This window comes from Oncorhynchus masou, chromosome 32 (assembly GCF_036934945.1).
Source record: "Oncorhynchus masou masou isolate Uvic2021 chromosome 32, UVic_Omas_1.1, whole genome shotgun sequence".
In the NCBI taxonomy this organism is placed as follows: Eukaryota; Metazoa; Chordata; class Actinopteri; order Salmoniformes; family Salmonidae; genus Oncorhynchus; species Oncorhynchus masou.
The window spans coordinates 51,672,655-51,691,058 of NC_088243.1; the positions used below are offsets into that span (position 1 = coordinate 51,672,655).

General features: G+C 45.4%; 1 protein-coding gene across 1 annotated transcript in view; it reads left to right on the forward strand.

The window, feature by feature from the left end:
• Positions 1 to 18,404, forward strand: part of LOC135526168 (AF4/FMR2 family member 2-like) — a 178,621-nt gene that overhangs the window by 146,681 nt on the left and 13,536 nt on the right. The window contains exons 11-13 of the mRNA XM_064954305.1: positions 11,963 to 12,122; positions 13,322 to 14,440; positions 14,827 to 14,942. Coding sequence (XP_064810377.1) covers positions 11,963 to 12,122; positions 13,322 to 14,440; positions 14,827 to 14,942 — 1,395 coding nt within the window. The remainder of the gene's footprint in view (positions 1 to 11,962; positions 12,123 to 13,321; positions 14,441 to 14,826; positions 14,943 to 18,404) is intronic.

Here is an 18,404-nt window from a genome sequence, read left to right on the forward strand (position 1 = left end):
AGCTCTGCAAATTATTTATGTTCTTATAAATCCCTCTAGTTTCTTTGCCTTGCAATGAAAAGGATAGGAGGACAGAATAACACTGCAATACCAAGCCTTCCCAGGGTAAGCCATTCCCCCCTCCTGCACCCAGGACAAAGACGGAGGACAAAGACACCTCGCAGTATATTCATCTCCATGTATGGCTTATGCCATGTAGGCATGCTGCTGTATGTTCCATACAAACAGAGGCTGGCGTTTGATGTTTACACTGCCTCATTTACTCCCCTGGCCTATATTATGCCTTTGTTGTGAATTATAATCATAGCATACAGTGTATTTTAGAGGGAGTGAAGTCACATTCTGTACATCAGATGTACAGTATTAATTTAGATCATGATAGTTTGACATGTTGAGAGTCACTTGTTTCGTGGCATCTCTGCGATCATATACATGCGACAGGAATCTGCTTTTGCTCATTCCATGATTACTAAAAAACAATTCTAAATGAAACTAGCGTAGTAATCCACCATTCACTATGCATCTCGACATCTCCTCCCTCCCTTTTGTCTAAAGTATCATCTCTCAGGCTGGCGTATGTTGTGCTAAGCCATTTAGAGTGGCTTTCTGTGTTCTGGAGAAGGACCAGCACCTCCTGTTTGGTTAGGAGCCTCAGCAGATGCCTGTTCATGGGCAGCCAAAGCAGACTGGAGGAGTAGGAGGAAGCAGGGGGGGACTGACTACAGTGAGGGACTCACTACCTGAGAGGGGTTAATTAAATCATAGTAGTGATGTGTGTAAGGGTCTGCTGGGACAACCAGGTGTCATCCAATGGCCAGGTAGTTGACACCTAAACAACTTGGGATGATACCACATGTCAGCCATCTTCAAAGCCTGGGATGTTTTGTTTAGTGGCTTTATAGATTTTTAAGAGACTGCAATTTTATCTTGAATCTTTTTTGAAATCAGCCTGCAAACATTGTTGTGAAGACAAATTCAACAGAAAATCTTGTCATGTTAAATGCTATTGTTTTTACCGTGGCGACGAAATCCATTCTTAGACACACCCCACCTGCCTCAGCTAGACAGCATCTCCTCTATACTAGCTTCCACTTAGTGATGTCACGGAAGTTTGTGTTTATGCGGGCTGAGCGACACCCCCAGATCTCACACTTCTCGCCTGACATTTGTAGATGTTTATTCTCCGCCATCTGTCTTTGACAAATAACTTCAAGCGGAGCTGCTACAATAAAGTAGGTCTGGCTTTCTAAGCACTTCATAGTGGCTGCTGCCTTGTCAATATTCAGAGAGATTCACAGGGAATCACTCAGTCACTCAGCCCCTCCTCTGGGGCTTCCAGCTCTATAGTAAAACCCTCCTCCCTCTCAAAGCAGCTGCCACTCAGAGCACAAGTTATACTGGGTGACAGAAGAAGCCACTACAGCAGTATACTAATACTTCACACAGCATAATCATTGTACAGAGAGGCCTGTTATTAAAGAGCTCATCAAGCCCCTGAACATCATGACTGAACACACAGTGATACAACTACAAACAGTGACTGGACTGTAATTTACTGTTGACTGGAACATACAGCAAATCAATTAGCTAGTGTTATATTATAGCTATAGCGGGCTGACTCTCATCTCCCCGGGCACAGGACAGCAGGGATTGGATGTATGAGAACAATGAGCTTCACACTGACTGGGGACCCGTGAGGCTCAGTTGGTATAGCATGATGTTTGCAACGCCAGGGTTGTGGGTTTGATTCCCACGGTGGGACCAGTATGGAGAAAGAAACAAAAAAAGTATGAAATGTAAGTCACTCTTGAATAAGAGTGTCTTGTGAAAATGGAAAATGATCTGGTGGGAGTGGATGATGTGTGTGTGTGTGTGTGTGTGTGTGTGTGTGTGTGTGTGTGTGTGTGTGTGTGTGTGTGTGTGTGTGTGTGTGTGTGTGTGTGTGTGTGTGTGTGTGTGTGTGTGTGTGAGAGAGAACTTAGATTGCGACAGACATCATGAATGTGATGATTCGGTGGGAGAAGATGGATGCATGCACACAATGGACTCCATCTATGATGCTAATGGTGACAGAGTGCTGTAGGACTGTTAGGCAGAGGTGAGAGGTCAGGTGTGTTGGTGCTAATGCACTGTTTTAGTGTAGTAACTGCTGCATTAGCATTGTATTAGGATGTGCCACATGCTGGATGACACACTTCCCTACCATCCACCCCCACCCAGCTTGAGGAGAGCGGTTGCCTGCTTAGGTAGCCGCTCTCCTCAAGCTGGGTGGGGGTGGATGGTACAGAAGCGTGTGTGTGTGTGGTGGCGGTGTACTGCAAATGCGCTGCGACAGCCCGCTCAGCCCCGCTCTCAGACAATCAGATTAATTGGAGCCGAGGCCATTAGCCGGCTGGAATACATTATTGCTTTTGCCGAAAGAGCAATATCCTAACCTTGTCATCCCAGTCCTTGTTTACCAGAGCGGAGACAGCGTCAGAGCAGAGGAGATGAGGGCTGTGTGTCTGCCTGTCTGCCTGCCCGCCCGACTGCCACTCCCAGACACACTGTCATCTCGTGGCAGTGGCTTTTGGCACAGTCTTTTTCTACTCAAAGTGCCTCTCACTGCTGGTAGGGCAGCTTATTCTCTATGGCCCTACTGACGGTACTTTAAGTGTACGTTTATGTTTTATGTGTATCTATGCACCCTGGATACAGCTTCAGGGGTGAAGGCTTTAGTGACTATTAACAGTGAGAGCTCAGTGAGCTCAGGATTTGAGGATGATCTCTGCATGGTGTTGTGAGACGACTTCCTGTCTGTCTAAAGCCCTATGTCTGTGTCTCTCTGAGAGATGGCTAGCTTCTGTGTTGGTTGGCATGAGTCAGCTAGTGTGATCTAGCCAGCTAGTTATCCATCCACGTGTGAGCGTGACTCACTGACATGCACAGAGACACGGGCTGGAAGAGCTACTGTTTACTTTTCAGTCTAGTGCAAATACTCATTGCAATCAGCGGCTCTGACGTCTCCCCAGCCACGTGTGTGGGTGTGCGTGCGTGTTTGTGTATGTGTCTGTGTGTTGGGCTGCAATCCTCTGTTGGGGTAATTAGATGGGCCTTGGTGTGCCTTTCCACACACTCTCCAGATTTTCAGCTCATTTATTTATGTGTTTTCACTGTGAATCCACTCTCCCTTCAATTTATGTTCTCTTGCACCCTGTCAAAACACACTCCTCTTCACTTACCTCCTCCCATCAAGTTTTATTGAATACATTTTTCATTTGTGTGTTTTTTCTCTGAGAGTGTTATAGGCAGGTGTTCTCAGAGCCAGAGCGGCTGTGATGATTAATGTCGTTTGGTGTTAATCCTCTCTGCAGGTCCCCTCTGAACCTTTATTGTTGGCCGCCAATAATGAGCGAACTCACTCGTGGCATTCGACGTTCCTGCATATTTACAAGCTAGCACCAGCTGACTCAAGCCATAGGTAAAGTGCTGGCCAACTCTGAATGCTTCCTGTGGTAGATAGCTAATGTTCTAACCTTTTTATTGTTCAATACCATGCCATGCTTTTCTATGAAATATAGAGCATGAGGGATCACAGATATGATTAGCATCAAATCCAAAAGGCACAACTCAACTGACACCACAATAAAAGGAGCCAATTAATGGGCCCATTTTATCAGTGCAACCTGAATACTTGGCTTTGGTAGCATCCCAAATGGCACTGTATTCCCTATGTAGTGCACTATGTAGGGAATAGGGTGCCAATTGGCATGCATTCCTTGCCTTTATGTACATTAGGCCAAGCTAAAGGATCACAGATTCATCTCTAACTAATTTGACATAGGCTCTGCTGTGTTCCCCTAAACAGGACACATTAAATGGTCAATGTGAATACAATAAAGGATTTCCACTTACAGGGTTGCTACAATAGCAGGGTGAGTGTTGAGCAGAGCAGGAAGGAAGTTTACAGTACTAAGAGCTGGCAGCTGGTGCAGAATCGATCTACATTACAGTGATAAATACAGATTGTCATCCTGTTTGCATAACAAACCTGGGCCGTCTACAGAGGCGCAGTACAGTATTAGGATGACAGATAATACCCATTTTTACATAACCAATTCCATTTTATAAAGACTCCTCCAAACCATTATGCTTTGTGATAGTGGATAAATGGATATTGATATGGTATGAGTGCATTCTGTATCTGCTAGAGGTATTTTTTCTCTCTCTCCCCTAGTCTAAATCCCATGAGTAACGATGGGCAAATTGCTGCTTCATTCGATTCTTAGCAGTAGCTGGAATGCGTGTGTCAGCGTTTGGGATGTGGCTATTCGTAGAGGCCAAGATGAGGAGGGTGGTCTGACACAGTGTGCCCTGCTCCTCTACTCTACTCTGCTCTGCCCTGCCAACACACAGCACAGCATCAGGCCAATGGGACACAAGGGGACCAGGGGAGGGTGCCACGTCTCCTATAGGGAGTCAGGCACAGCACACAGTCTCTCACACACAGGCACAGGCAAATACACACACACACACCCAAACACACACATTCTTTGCTATTTCCCAAATTTGAATGGCTTATTATTTTAATCTCCTTTCCCTCATGGCCAGAGATCTGACATATATTATCCAGCCCATTCACCATCAGTGGTCAAGGAAGGACAGGAGTTCTAAGAAAGCAGGACATTAAACCATTGATTTTAAACACAGCCTTACTCGGCCCGAAGCCTGAATGTGAATGTGGGAGTGGATCCAAACACCAACTCTCACCATCATACCTTTGTTCCCTGCAGGTTAGCTGCCATCAAGGTCAGAGCCCTGTAGCCCCTATAACTGATTTGTGTAATTAAAACAGACGTTATTTCTCTGTTCTCTTAATGGCACATTTAATCTCACTTGGCCAGAGTTTTATTTGCAATATTTGGAGCCTCTACTAAATTAATCACAGCCATGCAACGTGCTTAATGTGTGTTCCTTTGTTTGCATCTTAATTTACTTAAGGTTTATACCCCTGAGCCGTAAGTCTATTAGCATTCTCCTCACTTCTCTCCCTCCCTCGCTCTTTCTTTCTCTCTCTCTCTCTCTCTCTCTCTCTCTCTCTCTCTCTCTCTCTCTCTCTCTCTCTCTCTCTCTCTCTCTCTCTCTCTCTCTCTCTCTCTCTCTCACTCTCTCTCTCACTCTCTCTCCTTTCCCCTCAGACACAAACACAGACCTTTTTGTTATATCCAGAGGATAAATAGTTTTCTAAAATGGTAACCTCGGTAATGAGAGTTTACCCTCTTTCCAACAGCTGTAATTATATCTGTCATTGACGCAATATTAATACCTAGGCTTGTTTTATTGACTATTACACCTTTGCTAGGATAGACCAGGAAAGCTTAGTGGTTGACATACAGGCAACCCACATACATAATAGTATAGTCAACTCTGACGTACTCAGATAGTCAATGACACTGATACTCGTATATGCTTCAGGACGGACACACCTGCTACTACACATGGAAGGATTATGACAGGTAGAGGTGATGTTAATGGTCTCTGTGGTTCAGGATCCAGACGTTCAATTGGCTGAGCCCTGATGACTGGCTGGCTGGCTGGCTGCAGTGGGTCTGTGATGGTGGGAAGCCTTCCAGACCATAGGCTCTAGGATTTAAATTCTGAAATACATGTAGTCTCTGGGCAGTTTGGATAGTTTAGTGTTCAAAATGTGTGACTTTTCAACAGTGCTCTACTTTTTGCTTGTAACACAAGATCATTTCTGACATCTTGCCCTCTGCTCTTGTTGTGTACTCCAAAACAGAATTTCATATGGTTTTGTGAGATTGTAGAGGGCTTTTTTCCCGAGCCTCTTTCCCATAATGGTTGAAGGTGCTACAAAGGCAGGCTTAGAATGTTACACCACTTTTAAAACAGGATCAATCTTACTAACAGACCAATGACAAGCCAAGGCTCCAGAGACAAAGACCTATAATGAAGACAGAAGTATGTGAATACAACCCAGCAGCTCAGACATGTACAGTAAATACGTAGTTATTGGAGACAGCACATAGACCATGTGTTAATTTACATTTTTCAGCACAAGGTTTCCATGGCTTTTTAGCATGGCCCCATGGTCTTGGTTGAGTTTTAGATGAACCTGGACAGTAATGTTTCAGTAGAGATAGAGCCTGAGATATCTCTCCATCCCCTCTATATAGGCATGTTTTGGAATGACGGAGGACCTGCACTTTGTCTGACCATAATATCCTGACCAGGAAAAACTCTGGGCCCTAGTGATGACTGAGTGTCTGCCTGGCCATGTTAAATCACACTAGGGTAGTGGGGCCAGAGGATGACTCTCTGAGTAGTGCAGAGTAGAGAGGCTGCCTGGCAGGGACAGGGAGTGTGGCGATGTGGAGAGAGCCTCAGTATAATTCATCATGCCTGTACTGTGCTGTGCTGTGCTGAGTGTGACTGGGCAGCAGAAGGCCTCTAAGTGAATTAGGATACTGTTGAAGTCATGCCATCGATCACAGAAATGCTGTGCCACGTAATTCATTTTCCGTAAGTGTAATGGTCATAATTTTGGAGCACCAGGTTTCACGGGGAAGGGTGGGAAGGGGGAGGGGTCTTTAATGAATCCCAGGCGCATCCTAACAGTGGCCACCCCCCTTTCCCCCCTTCCTCCACCCCCACTCCCCTGAGCACAGTGACTTGTAATTTAATCAATTAAAGGCTATAATAGATTTAGGGGCAAGAGGAAGTGTAGATTATTGGTTTGGAGATCTGCAGCGAGTTATTCTTTGGGGTGATTTATAAAAATAATAGAGTGCACTGCATGCTGAGGATCATTTAATAACACAGGGCGCGCAGAGTTAGGACAGACAAATTATGGATGACACCCCTCCAGCGGTCCAACTCTCACACTCACTCTCCCTTTTCCTCACTCTCTCTCTCTTTCTCTCTTCCCACACACAGTCTGTACTACAGACACCACACTCTCACATTCACACACAAGCAAAAGCACTCATACACACACTCAAACATTCACATAGTACTGTATGGCTGATATAACAATGAACGCCTGCATCCTCAGATTCCAGGCTTGGGTGATTCAGTGTCATGGTGATAAAATGATACTGCTAGCATTATTGAAACAGCTAAGCTAGGCTTTACACCTCAGAGGGTTGAGAGCAGAGCTTGGCAATGAGAAGCAGAGAGCGAGAGAGCCTTTCTCCTTTCCCGGAGAGTCAGTCCAATCAAACAGTGCTCTGAGCACCAGCATAGGTTTCAGTCTCCACAGACCAGCATGCCCGAATTTCTTCATCTATAATTAAGGATTCCACTTTATTGAAGGGTAGAAAATGACAGTTCTGCCCTTGGATATGTGAATCTGGGGGATAAAAGGGAATGGTAATGTAACCTGCTCAGGGTTGCCCAGCACCTCATCAGCAATAGATGTTTAAATAATTAGAAAGTACAAACAAATAAGGAAGGAGCAAGGGGAGAGCAGAGTGATGGCCTTCACTGAATCAATGCGGGACTGGCTTGTCTCAACTGACTCACCACGTTACAACAGCCAGCCAGTTGGCTCCAAAATGTACCCAGGTCTGGTTTAATGAGTCTCCTCCACCATCCACCACCTTCAGATGTTGCCTTGCCTGCCTCTTCTTTTGATAGATCTGTCTCTTCTCTCTCGTCCTGCTGTCTCTCTGGTTCCACTGTCTGAGGCTGGAGGCTAGCCACTCCACCTCTCGCCTCATCAATTCTGCCACAGGCCTGTGTCTATCGGCCTTATTGATCTCAGATTATGGTATCAGTGTAAATAGAAGGAGAAAATCACAAATCGATAGCAGACTGTTCCTAAAGCTGCCAATTCAGCCAGCTGTGGGCAGTGGGATCATTGGAGGTTGGTCTTGTTGTGTCCCTTCATGACCCCATGGGAGATAGCCTTGCTCCCGTATTTTCTTCTCCCTTTCCCATTGTGTGTGTGTGTGTGTGTGTGTGTGTGTGTGTGTGTGTGTGTGTGTGTGTGTGTGTGTGTGTGTGTGTGTGTGTGTGTGTGTGTGTGTGTGTGTGTGTGTGTGTGTGTGTGTGTGTGTGTGTGTGTGTGTGTGTGTGTGTGTGTGTGTGTGTGGACATGTTTAACTATTCTTGTGGGGACCAGAAGTCAGAATGGTTAGGGTAAGAGTACGGGTTAGGGTTTAGGGAAAATATGATTGATTGGGACTGAATTCTGTGTCCCCACAAGGTTTTCTGTAGAAGACTGTATGCGTGCGTGTGTGCACGCAAGCATGCTGGAGAGAGAGAGAGAGAGATTGTGAGTGGTTAATATCCCTCTCTTTATATCTCCACATTGCACTGGCCTGGAAAATTGCTTCATTACTAAACATTGAATATTTATGGTGTAAACAGTTCCAAATATCATAACTTTACTTATTTATTAGGTTTTTAATGAATGCTCCAAGTCGTTTGGTTTGTGTAATGACTACATCAGGATTCTGTCTGGGTCTGTCTGGCAGCGTCTTGTTCAAAGAGTCGTACATAACTGTAGATAATCTGATAATGTGACCGGATGGAAGGATACTGTAGAGCTGCCCCCACTCTTTAGACCTCACTGTGAATCCATGCCTTGACAGAACAGCTCCTAAGAACCTAGAAGACTCTAATGAATTAGCTGGGATGAACGGTGAAATGTATGCACTGGAACTGTGTGAGTTAAAAGCTGTTGGTTTTAGAGTATACTGCTATCCCACTCTCTCAATGGGCCTCGTGAGGTGCCTGGGACGACAGCCTCTCTGCTGGAGAGACATTTTCTTCCTCCCTCTACTCCCAGTCTGTCAGACTGGCTCCCTCCATGCAGTTTGTTTTGGGATGAGGAGGAAAACCCATGAATCGTGAATACCATTACTTTGTTTACACATTAATAGTGCCACATTTGGTGTTCAAATGTAAATGTATGAGATGCATTGTGTGTGGCCCTTTGTTCTTAGCCTCCGTGATTAAAACCCATCACAGTGGGTTGTTTTCATTAGCAACATATGCAACTCTTGTTGTTGTTTTTTTCAGCTCTGTTCTTTGATTCGAAGAATTATGGCGGCAAATAAGTTGTTTGTTTCCCTGCCTGCCACGGAATATCATCAGTCTGGATGGAACAGCCAGTTCCACGGACAGCAGACAATGTTCTAAATGTCTTTATTGTCTGCTGTGAGAAAGGCAGCTCAGCACTGAGAGTAGAGAGACAGGTTAGAGAGGATAGGACGGTGTTCTGAGAGCAGGGCCTGTTAGCAGGTCAGAGGTTAGCGGGGGTAGACTGAGGTGAACACGCTGAAAGCAGACAGCGGCCATTGTTCTCCCGCCCCTTATTTTCCCACATGATTCTGTCATCTGTCAGCCCAGGCTCACCTCCATCAAGTGGAAGAAAGGAAATGAAGTGACCTTACCCCGCTGCCATTCTTCACTCTGAAATAGAACATTAGAGCTTCCTTTTTATGAACTATTTGCATGCACAAGCACCACTTGGAGAGGCTGAGTGGTGAAAGAAAGAATGTCTCCTAGAGGTCTATTTTAAACACTTTAATGGCACCTTGGATAGTAATTACATCTCTTCTTCCAGAGAATGAGTTGGACAGCACTTGGGCATTGGAAAAAGCCACAGTAGTTCTACTACATAAAACCTATTTTGAATGTAGAAAAAGAGGGCAATCTTATAACTATTCCTATAACAATTTATTGTAAACAATTACGTACAGTCGAGACAAGTACTCCGTCGATCTGTCAATGGTTGCCTTATCATTTCAGGTATGCGTTATCTCAAGAGTGTTGTGTGTATATGGATGGTTATTTGCTGTTGGCTTGTTCTAGTGCTGGCTCTGTTTGTGCTGACACCATTCTCAGCAAATGAAGGAGAGATCACACAGACAGACAGGCAGTGTTGCTGTGCTGGCCCAGACAGACAGACAGACAGACAGACAGACAGGCAGTGTTGCTGTGCTGGCCCAGACAGACAGACAGACAGGCAGTGTTGCTGTGCTGGCCCAGACAGACAGACAGACAGACAGTGGTGCTGTGCTGGCCCAGCTCCCAAGAGCCTATTGGGCTTGGCCTTGGACTCATGAGCAGAGCAAGGACAAGATGCCATGCGTGCTACTGCTGTGCCATCCTACTGGCAACGTGCAGTGTCAGGCACTGCCAGGGCAGGCCATAGGAGCACCATGCCACACGACATTACCCACAGGGTCTTGGCCTCTTCCTCTATATTTAATAATTAACCTGACCTGACTGTGAGCCTCAGAGTTCACTGGTCCTGCTTTCTCTAGCCTTGTACTGTAATCCAGCTTTGGAACCAAACTGCCACTGGGCAAGCCCTGGGGGCAGGGAAGCTAGTGACTCCTCTAAGGACCTGACCTGGCTCAGACAAGCTGGACATGTTATCAAAAGGCTATTGGTCCATGGCACCGATTTTGGGTTAAGTGTGGTCATTTAACACATGGCTCTTTTTCACTGCAGAGTTTCGTGCCACCGCTATGTCCTCGAGCTGATCTCCAAGCTGTCTTGGTCATGCGGCCGTATGACCCCTCACCCTATCACAGAAAAACACAGACATCAAGGGGGTGTTGACAGAAAAGACCCACATCGTTACCCATCATGTTTAATTTCTACGGTCCTGTCCAGTGTATCGCCGGTCCTATCATATAACCATGCTTTGGATGGAGTGTCTTTAGAGGGCTTCAGTAGTGTAGTGTGGCTTTTATTGTGTTATAAAGCTTAGGCCTTTGAGGATCCAATAGCTGAACCAGTAGCGTGACAGAGAAGGTTGAAAGAGTGTGGAGGAATAAGTACGTAGGTGGTGAGAAAGCAAACTGCCTCCTTAAGGCATTTATTGTCAACCACTAGAGCTGTTACTTTCTCCAGCAGTAAAGTACAGTACGCCCCTGCAACATCTTTAGCGAGTCTAGTGTTGACACTTTCAACAGGGAGAATAAATTGCTTATTATAAAAGCATTATGTCAATTTCCTTTGTTCTGCAGTTATCTGTTGTGTTTAATGAAAGTGGAAGGGTTTCTTTTTTACTCGGATGTCAGATACATTATTCTCTGAATAACATTTTGCCCTCGTACAACACGGAGAGAGAGAGAGAGAGAGAGAGAGAGAGAGAGAGAGAGAGAGAGAGAGAGAGAGAGAGAGAGAGAGAGAGAGAGAGAGAGAGAGAGAGAGAGAGAGAGAGAGAGAGAGAGAGAGAGAGAGAGAGAGAGAGAGAGAGAGAGAGAGAGAGAGAGAGAGAGAGATTGTGCATGTGTGTGTTAATATGTTTATAGTATTGTGTATATTAGTGAACCTCTGTTTACTAATCTTTACAGTGGTTTTCATGTTGTGACTGGATGTGTGTGTTGATGGAGTCAGCCTGGTTTATGCTGCTCTGCCTGCATCTCAGGGCTGGATGGAGGGAGAGAGGGATAGAGTGAGGCAGATGGCGCTGTGTGATTGATGGGGCTGTCTCCTGCTGTCTGCAGTCTGTGTGGATCTGGGAGTCATGTCAATGACAGGTGGACTCATCTCATCCAACTCTGTGTCGCCGCTGAGAGAGCCAGTGCCGCCGCGGAGTGCTGAGCAGAGAGAGCACGGGGCCGGGTGTGTGGCTGGCGCCGAACATGAGGCAGAGCACAAGGCTGCTCTTAGCAAAACGATGACAAAAGAAAGCTGCGTCACAGCGCATCAGTGCATTACTCACTCCAGTGGAATGAGATCAGTCCGGGGTCACAGAGGGCTAGGTAGTGCTGCCGGAATATGCGGCTGGATGAGAACAGCTAAAGTAAAGATTCATCTATCACACAATCTATGTTTATGTATAATATATAATGCCTTCTTTTTCTCTAAATATTTTCTTTATATTTTCTCTCTCTCTTTCTCTCGCTCTCTCTTTCTGTCTCTCTCACTCTCTCTCTCTCTTTCTGTCTCTCTCGCTCTCTCACTCTCTCTCTCGCTCTCTCTCTCTGCTACCCAGCATCCCTGTGGCCACGTCTCGGACCACTGACCCGGGCCTCTCCAGCGGTGCCTCGGGCAGCTCCAGCGAATCAGAGAGCAGCTCCGAGTCAGACTCCGATAGCGAGAGCAGCTCCAGTGACAGCGAGTGTAACGGGGCCTCCCGGACCGCCACCCCAGAGGTACAACACAATCACTCCTTACTATGCTCTACCAACCAAGCATAGTCAGAATAAAACTAACTGTGCTATCAACCAATACTCAACCAGTGTTATGCCAAAGGGGGAAACATTATTATTTTAGACTCCAGAAAGACACAATATTACACTAATACCATCTAATATCACTAAAACAACATTTTGATCAAGGGGAGAAAACTTCCCATCTACTCTAATATCCCTATAATTTTGATAGGATTAAACTACTAAACTTTAGTCCGACACTGTAGACTTGCATGACAGCTAAAGCAGCTATAGCACCAGGCACAGTTGTATTCCACAGAGGGGCAGTCTGTTTGACCCGGGTAAATTTTACCACAGTGCATCTGGGCACCCTCTACAGACCATGTGACTTCCTGTCCACCAGGGAACAGCCAATGGGAATAGCCAGGAGGACCAGGAAACGGCCCTGTCTGTCTTTAGGGAAGTCTATTTCCCTCTCAAAGTGCACTCTACTGATGGTTTACTAAAGACTTCCAGGAGGGCCCAGGAGTTTTCCAGCAGGCATGTTAGAATGTTAATGTAGTATTGCTGCAGGTGCTTTTAACTCCAAAATCCCCCTGCCCAGAACAGCTTAAATCCACCACCCCAACTGATGGGATGTAAAGGCTGGGGCTTTCACAGATGAAATAGTGTGGAAGATTAAATTTTATGAATGCTTGCATCAGACTGGAGAGTGTATGTGTTAGCCCCAGCTTTACACTCAGTGGTTTTAATGCTTCATTCCTTCGTCAATTCATTTCCAGCACTTCCTTTCCGAATGATTTGCTATCATTTAAGAGATCATTCAAGACAGTTTTTATGATTTCATATGAGAGATTTATACTTGTCTAGGGGCATAATGGTAGAAAACAAACGATGTGAGATAGCATGGTTGATGAAAACATGGCACTCAGAGACTGCCGAATGGCGCAAGGAAATTATGGGAGAGCACTACTCAGTCATTCATGAGTTTATGAGAGCCTATTTTAATGGCCGCTTCATCACAAAATGTTGTCATTGGTTTGCGGGTGTCATAATATAACTCTGAAGAGACAATTGAATTATCACATTTTACTTTCATGAGTCAACACAGTGTTTTATGAAGCTACGTAGTCTACTATCAAACCAAACTTGGATCTAACTGTATATTCTTTGTCCTTTCTGCTTTTCTTCTCTCACAGCCTGAACCTCCATCAACAAACAAATGGCAGCTGGATAAGTGGCTGAACAAAGTGACCCCACACAACAAAGCACTTATCAATACCCAGCCAGAGAGAGAGAGCCATGGGCTCAGCAGCTCCCAGACTGACCACAGCCAACAGGCCCCTGAGGGCCAGGGCCCGGACCCAGGGAAGAGCAAGCCTGGCCCCGCCGCCCTGCTGGCCCCGACAGACCCCAAGGAACGGGCCCTCCTCAGCCCCATCAGAGAGAAGACCAAGCCTAAGACTGGACCAAAAGTCTCAGAGGGCAAGGGTTCAAAGGTCAAATCCCCAGCCGTGGTGGCGGTGGAGCCAGCCCCAGCCAGGCGCAGCTTGGGGAAGAAACAGCCGAAGAAAGTGGAGCGCTCGTCCAGCCTGGAGGAACACACCTCCTGGTCCAAGCCCATCAACCCCACCATCAGCACTACTTCCAAGGAGAAGGACCCTCCATCCCTCCTGGAGCAGCCCAAGTCCAGGATCAAGAGCACCAGTGGGAAGACTGCCCCTAGGAAGGAGCCTCGCACCACCACTACAATTACTCCAGCTCCTCCTCCACTGGCCCCAGTCCTGGAAAAGAAGAAGCATAGGGGGCCCAGCAAGATCATCCCCAAGTCCAAGGAGTTCATCGAGACGGAGTCTTCGTCATCTGAGTGCCACTCTGAACCAGAGGAGCTGGTCAAGATCCATAACCCTCCCTGTCCAGGACCCAGCAGTCTGCAGACTCTCAAAGCAGCCAAGGACTGCAACAGCAATATCCTGACTGTCAGTAGCCTTACCAGCACCTGCAGCTCTTCCATATCCATCCCAGACCCTGGGGCCATGGACCTCCTAGGGGACCCCCTCTTCTCCTCCGTCCCCATTGTCCAGAACAAACTGCTGTCCCCTCTCAGGGACTTTGAGGACATCAAGTCACTGTGGGTGAAGATCGAGCTGAGCTTCCTGTCTAAGATTCCAAGGCAGGACCCCCCTGAGCCCCCTTCTGTGAAAGTTGAGCCCCGGGAACCACTTGAACCCAGCATTAAGCACAGACGACAGTCCCCCGTCAGTCTTCAGTCTACCCCTGTTGAGAAACCACCTAGCAAGGCCAAGAGGAAACACAAGGCAAGCACAGAATCTTTCTCACTCTTTTTTCTCTATTGGTACTGGCTGGTATTGGTTTATAAGATAATGGTTAGAGTGTGTCAATGGAGAAGCAGTGAGAAATGTGTTCGTAGTATGTTCAATTTGGGCCGGAAACTAAAAGGTTGCTGGATCGAATCCCTGCGCTGACAAGGTGAACATCTGTCGTTCTGCCCCTGAGCAAGGCAGTTAACCCACTGTTCCCCGGGCTCCAAAGACGTGGATGTCGATTAAGGCAGCACCCCGCATCTCTCAGATTCAGAGGTGTTGGGTTAAATGCGGAAGACATTTCAGTTGAATGCATTCTGACTAGGTGTCCCCCTTTCCCTTTCAATGCTGACTGAGCTGTTTGTTTCTGTGTTCCTCAGATGGACCATTGTGATGCTGTCGGAGGAAGCAAGAAGTTGCGGTTGGAGAAAGACTCCTTGCTTCTTCCCCCATGCATCTCACCGATACACAACCACAAGAACATTAGCACAAAAGAGTAAGTGTCGCCGAACCACTCACAGCAGTACTTACTTACACATCACTATGGTTACTGGATGAGAAAAGGAATGTGTAGAGCATCATGTTATGAAAGTGTTTAGAGGCATGTACATACCGTAATTGCTGGACTATTAGGCGCACCTGAATATAAACCGCACCCACTGAATTATTAAAAAATATGTATTTTGTACATAAATAAGCCGCACATGTCTATAAGCCGCAGGTGCCTACCGGTACATTGAAACAAATGAACTTTACACAGCCTTTAAACGAAACACGGCTTGTAACAAAAATAAATAGGCTTTAACGAAACACGGCTTGTAACAAAAATTAAAACAGTAGCTTACCAAGAAAGTCATTGGTCGCTATCTTCCTCCTCCTGTGCACTGAAACCACTGAAGTCATCTCCTTCGGAGTCGGAGTTGAATAGCCTCAGAATTGCTTCATCCGATGTTGGATCGTTTTCATTGTCGCTCTCGTCACTTTCATCCGGAGGCAAATACCCCGCTGAGCTCATGCTGCCCCTTCAACACGCAGCAGTCCAGCCTTTCGAAACCCGTTGATGATAGTGGATTTTTTGACAATGCTCCACGCTGTCAGGACCCACTGGCAGACTTGACCATAAGATGCTATTCGCCTGCGGCCCATTTTAGTGAAGGATTTCTCCCCACTTGTCATCCAAGCCTCCCACTGAACAAGGAGCTCCACCTTAAATGCACGATTTACAATGATGTCGAGTGGCTGCAAATACTTTGGGCCATCTGCTTTTCTTCCCTCTGAAAGCTTTTGTTGTCTTTTTTGCACTGAGTCAGTTCCTCACTCTGCTGTTTCCAACGTCTTATCATCGACTCATTAAGGCCAAGCTCCCATGCAGCAGCTCTATTTCCTTTTCCAACAGCCAGATCGATCGCCTTCAACTTGAAAGCTGCATCATATGCATTTCTCCGTGTCTTTGCCATGATGAGGGTGACAAAATTACTACCGTAATCAGAATGATGGGAAGATTGAGAGCGCTCGATTTTTCACATTATGTGACGGTGCTCAGTTTTTTGGCGGCATGAATCTTGTGAAAGCGGGAAAAATCCATAAATTAGCCACAAAATTGTATAAACCGCGAGGTTCAAAGTGTGTGAATAAAGTAGCGGCTTATAGTCCGGAAATTACGGTAGTCATTATGGGTGTCAGCAGTGCAGTGGAGGAAAAAGTACCCAATTGTCATACTTGAGTAAAAGTGAAAATACCTTAATAGAACATGACTCAAGTACAAGAGAAAGTCAAGCGTTAAAATACTACTTAAGTCTAAATTATTTGGTTTTAAATATACTTAAGTAAATGTAAACATAACAATACTTTCGAATTGCTTATATTAAGCAAAACAAACAGCACAATTGACTTATTTTTGTATTATTTACAGATAGCCAGGGGCACACTCCAACACTCAAATGAAGCCTTTGTGTTTTGTGATACCGCCAGATCAAAGGCAGTAGGGATGACCAGGGATGTTCTTTTGATAAGTGCGTGAATTGGACCATTTTCCTGTCCTGCTAAGAAGACACTTTTGGGTGTCAGGGAAAATGCATGGAGTGAAAAGTACATAATTTTCTTTAGGAATGTAGTGAAGTAGTGTAGTGAAGTAAAAGTAGTCAAAAATATAAAAAGTAAAATAAAGTACATGTACCCCCCAAAAATACTTAAGTGGTACTTTAAAATATTTTTACTTCAGTACTTTACACCACTGCCACAGTGTAATTACAGGCTGTTATATTTGATAAGTGTATGGTAGTACTGCATGTGCTGTATGTGTTGTGAATGGCTACATCCTCAGGCAAGGTCCAACCAGTGTAGATCCTCCTCAGAGAGCAGGCTGTGACATACAGGAGAAGTGAGGTTGCTCCACTACACATTTATCTTTTAGCTATTGCTAGCTCTCTCTACAGTGTCCTGTATCCTACAGCATTAAGGGTACGTGACACTGACAAGAGAGCTAATGCTAATTTTAGATATTCAATTAGCGCTGCAGAGACCTACTGCTCGATGAAGGGATGCTGGTGACAAGGGTCAGGGGGTTGAGCAGAATGAGTCTGGAGGACGGAGTGTCCACTGAGCTTCACCACTAATCACTACACATATCTTTAATATGATTACCTGAGCTATGATATATGAGCTGGCATGGGTATCTAGTGCAGAAATGCTGAACCCTTTGGTCTGGGCTGAAATATGACCTGCCTAGTAGCCTTTAAATCAGACGAATTTAGACAGCCTCAAAGCAAATCTTCACCCTTTTAATCAGATTGGCCTCAAAATGAGCAGAACCCCGGTCGGTCCATTTATGGCATTAATAAAAAGCATCTTTGCTCAGATTGGAGAGTAAAGATGCTTTTTATTAATGCTGTAAACGGACCGACCGGGATTCTGCTCATTTTCAGGCCCATAAAACAAGACAAAATATGCTGCTGTTCAAAATAACCTGAGGAACATAATCCTAATGAGGTTTTCTGACTGCGTTTTCCCTGTTAGTGCTTTAGGCGCTCTTGTGCTAGCTAAGCATTTTTTTCTCGTATATCAAATCCCCATGAGTTTAGGGAAAGGGAGGCGAAATAATCTATTGTTGCAAACAATGTGAGAAATATAGTAGCAGCGGGAGGCGAGGTTTCTCGCTACTACTGTACGTCCTTGGTGGTTGTTAAAGTCCTTATTGACTTTGAGGAAGGGAAAGTATTCAAGGCAACTTCTCCACCTGCTTCTTATCTGTTAATATAGAGAACACTATTGTTAACAGAAGCCCCATGTGGGCACACACAGCTATACCGAGAGAACCCACCTGGATACAGACTGCAGTCTGCTGTGTTCCCATGTGAGGGGCCAGGCTCCTGGAGCAGGAGTGGATATTAGAAGGACTGTAAATCTAGGCAGAAGTGCTTTCTGTCATAACAAACTGCCTTTCCACTGCCTGATCAATCAATATTTTGACCCGTCAGTGCACTACAGGGCTATTTGTAGGCCTATTTCTGGGCTGCGCCCTTAGAGGGTCAGAGGCACTGGGGGGGAAAATGAAAGAGTTCTATGGTTTTCTACTTTATTTTTGATATGTTTTACCCAAAACCAAGTGGAAATGATATGTTGAAGTTATATTAAATATCATTGATCTGCTCACATACTGTTTTTATTGTAATTGAAGTCTCCAAGATGCGTAACCTTCGATAATAAAAGCCAACTGATGGTGAAAGTACCGACTCCATGCCTTAGCACTAATGCTGCGTTTGATTTAGTCTTATAATAAAAACAGAAATAATAATAATAATAACTCATTCTAACAAACAGAATATTCTGTCAAAGGCCGGCTGTTTTCTTTGAGCCCTGTACATAATGTCTGTACTTCCCAATTTTTACAAATGCCTTAAACAGTCAAGTCATTTCTAAATTATTTTCATCCATCTACCACTTTGATGACATTGGACAT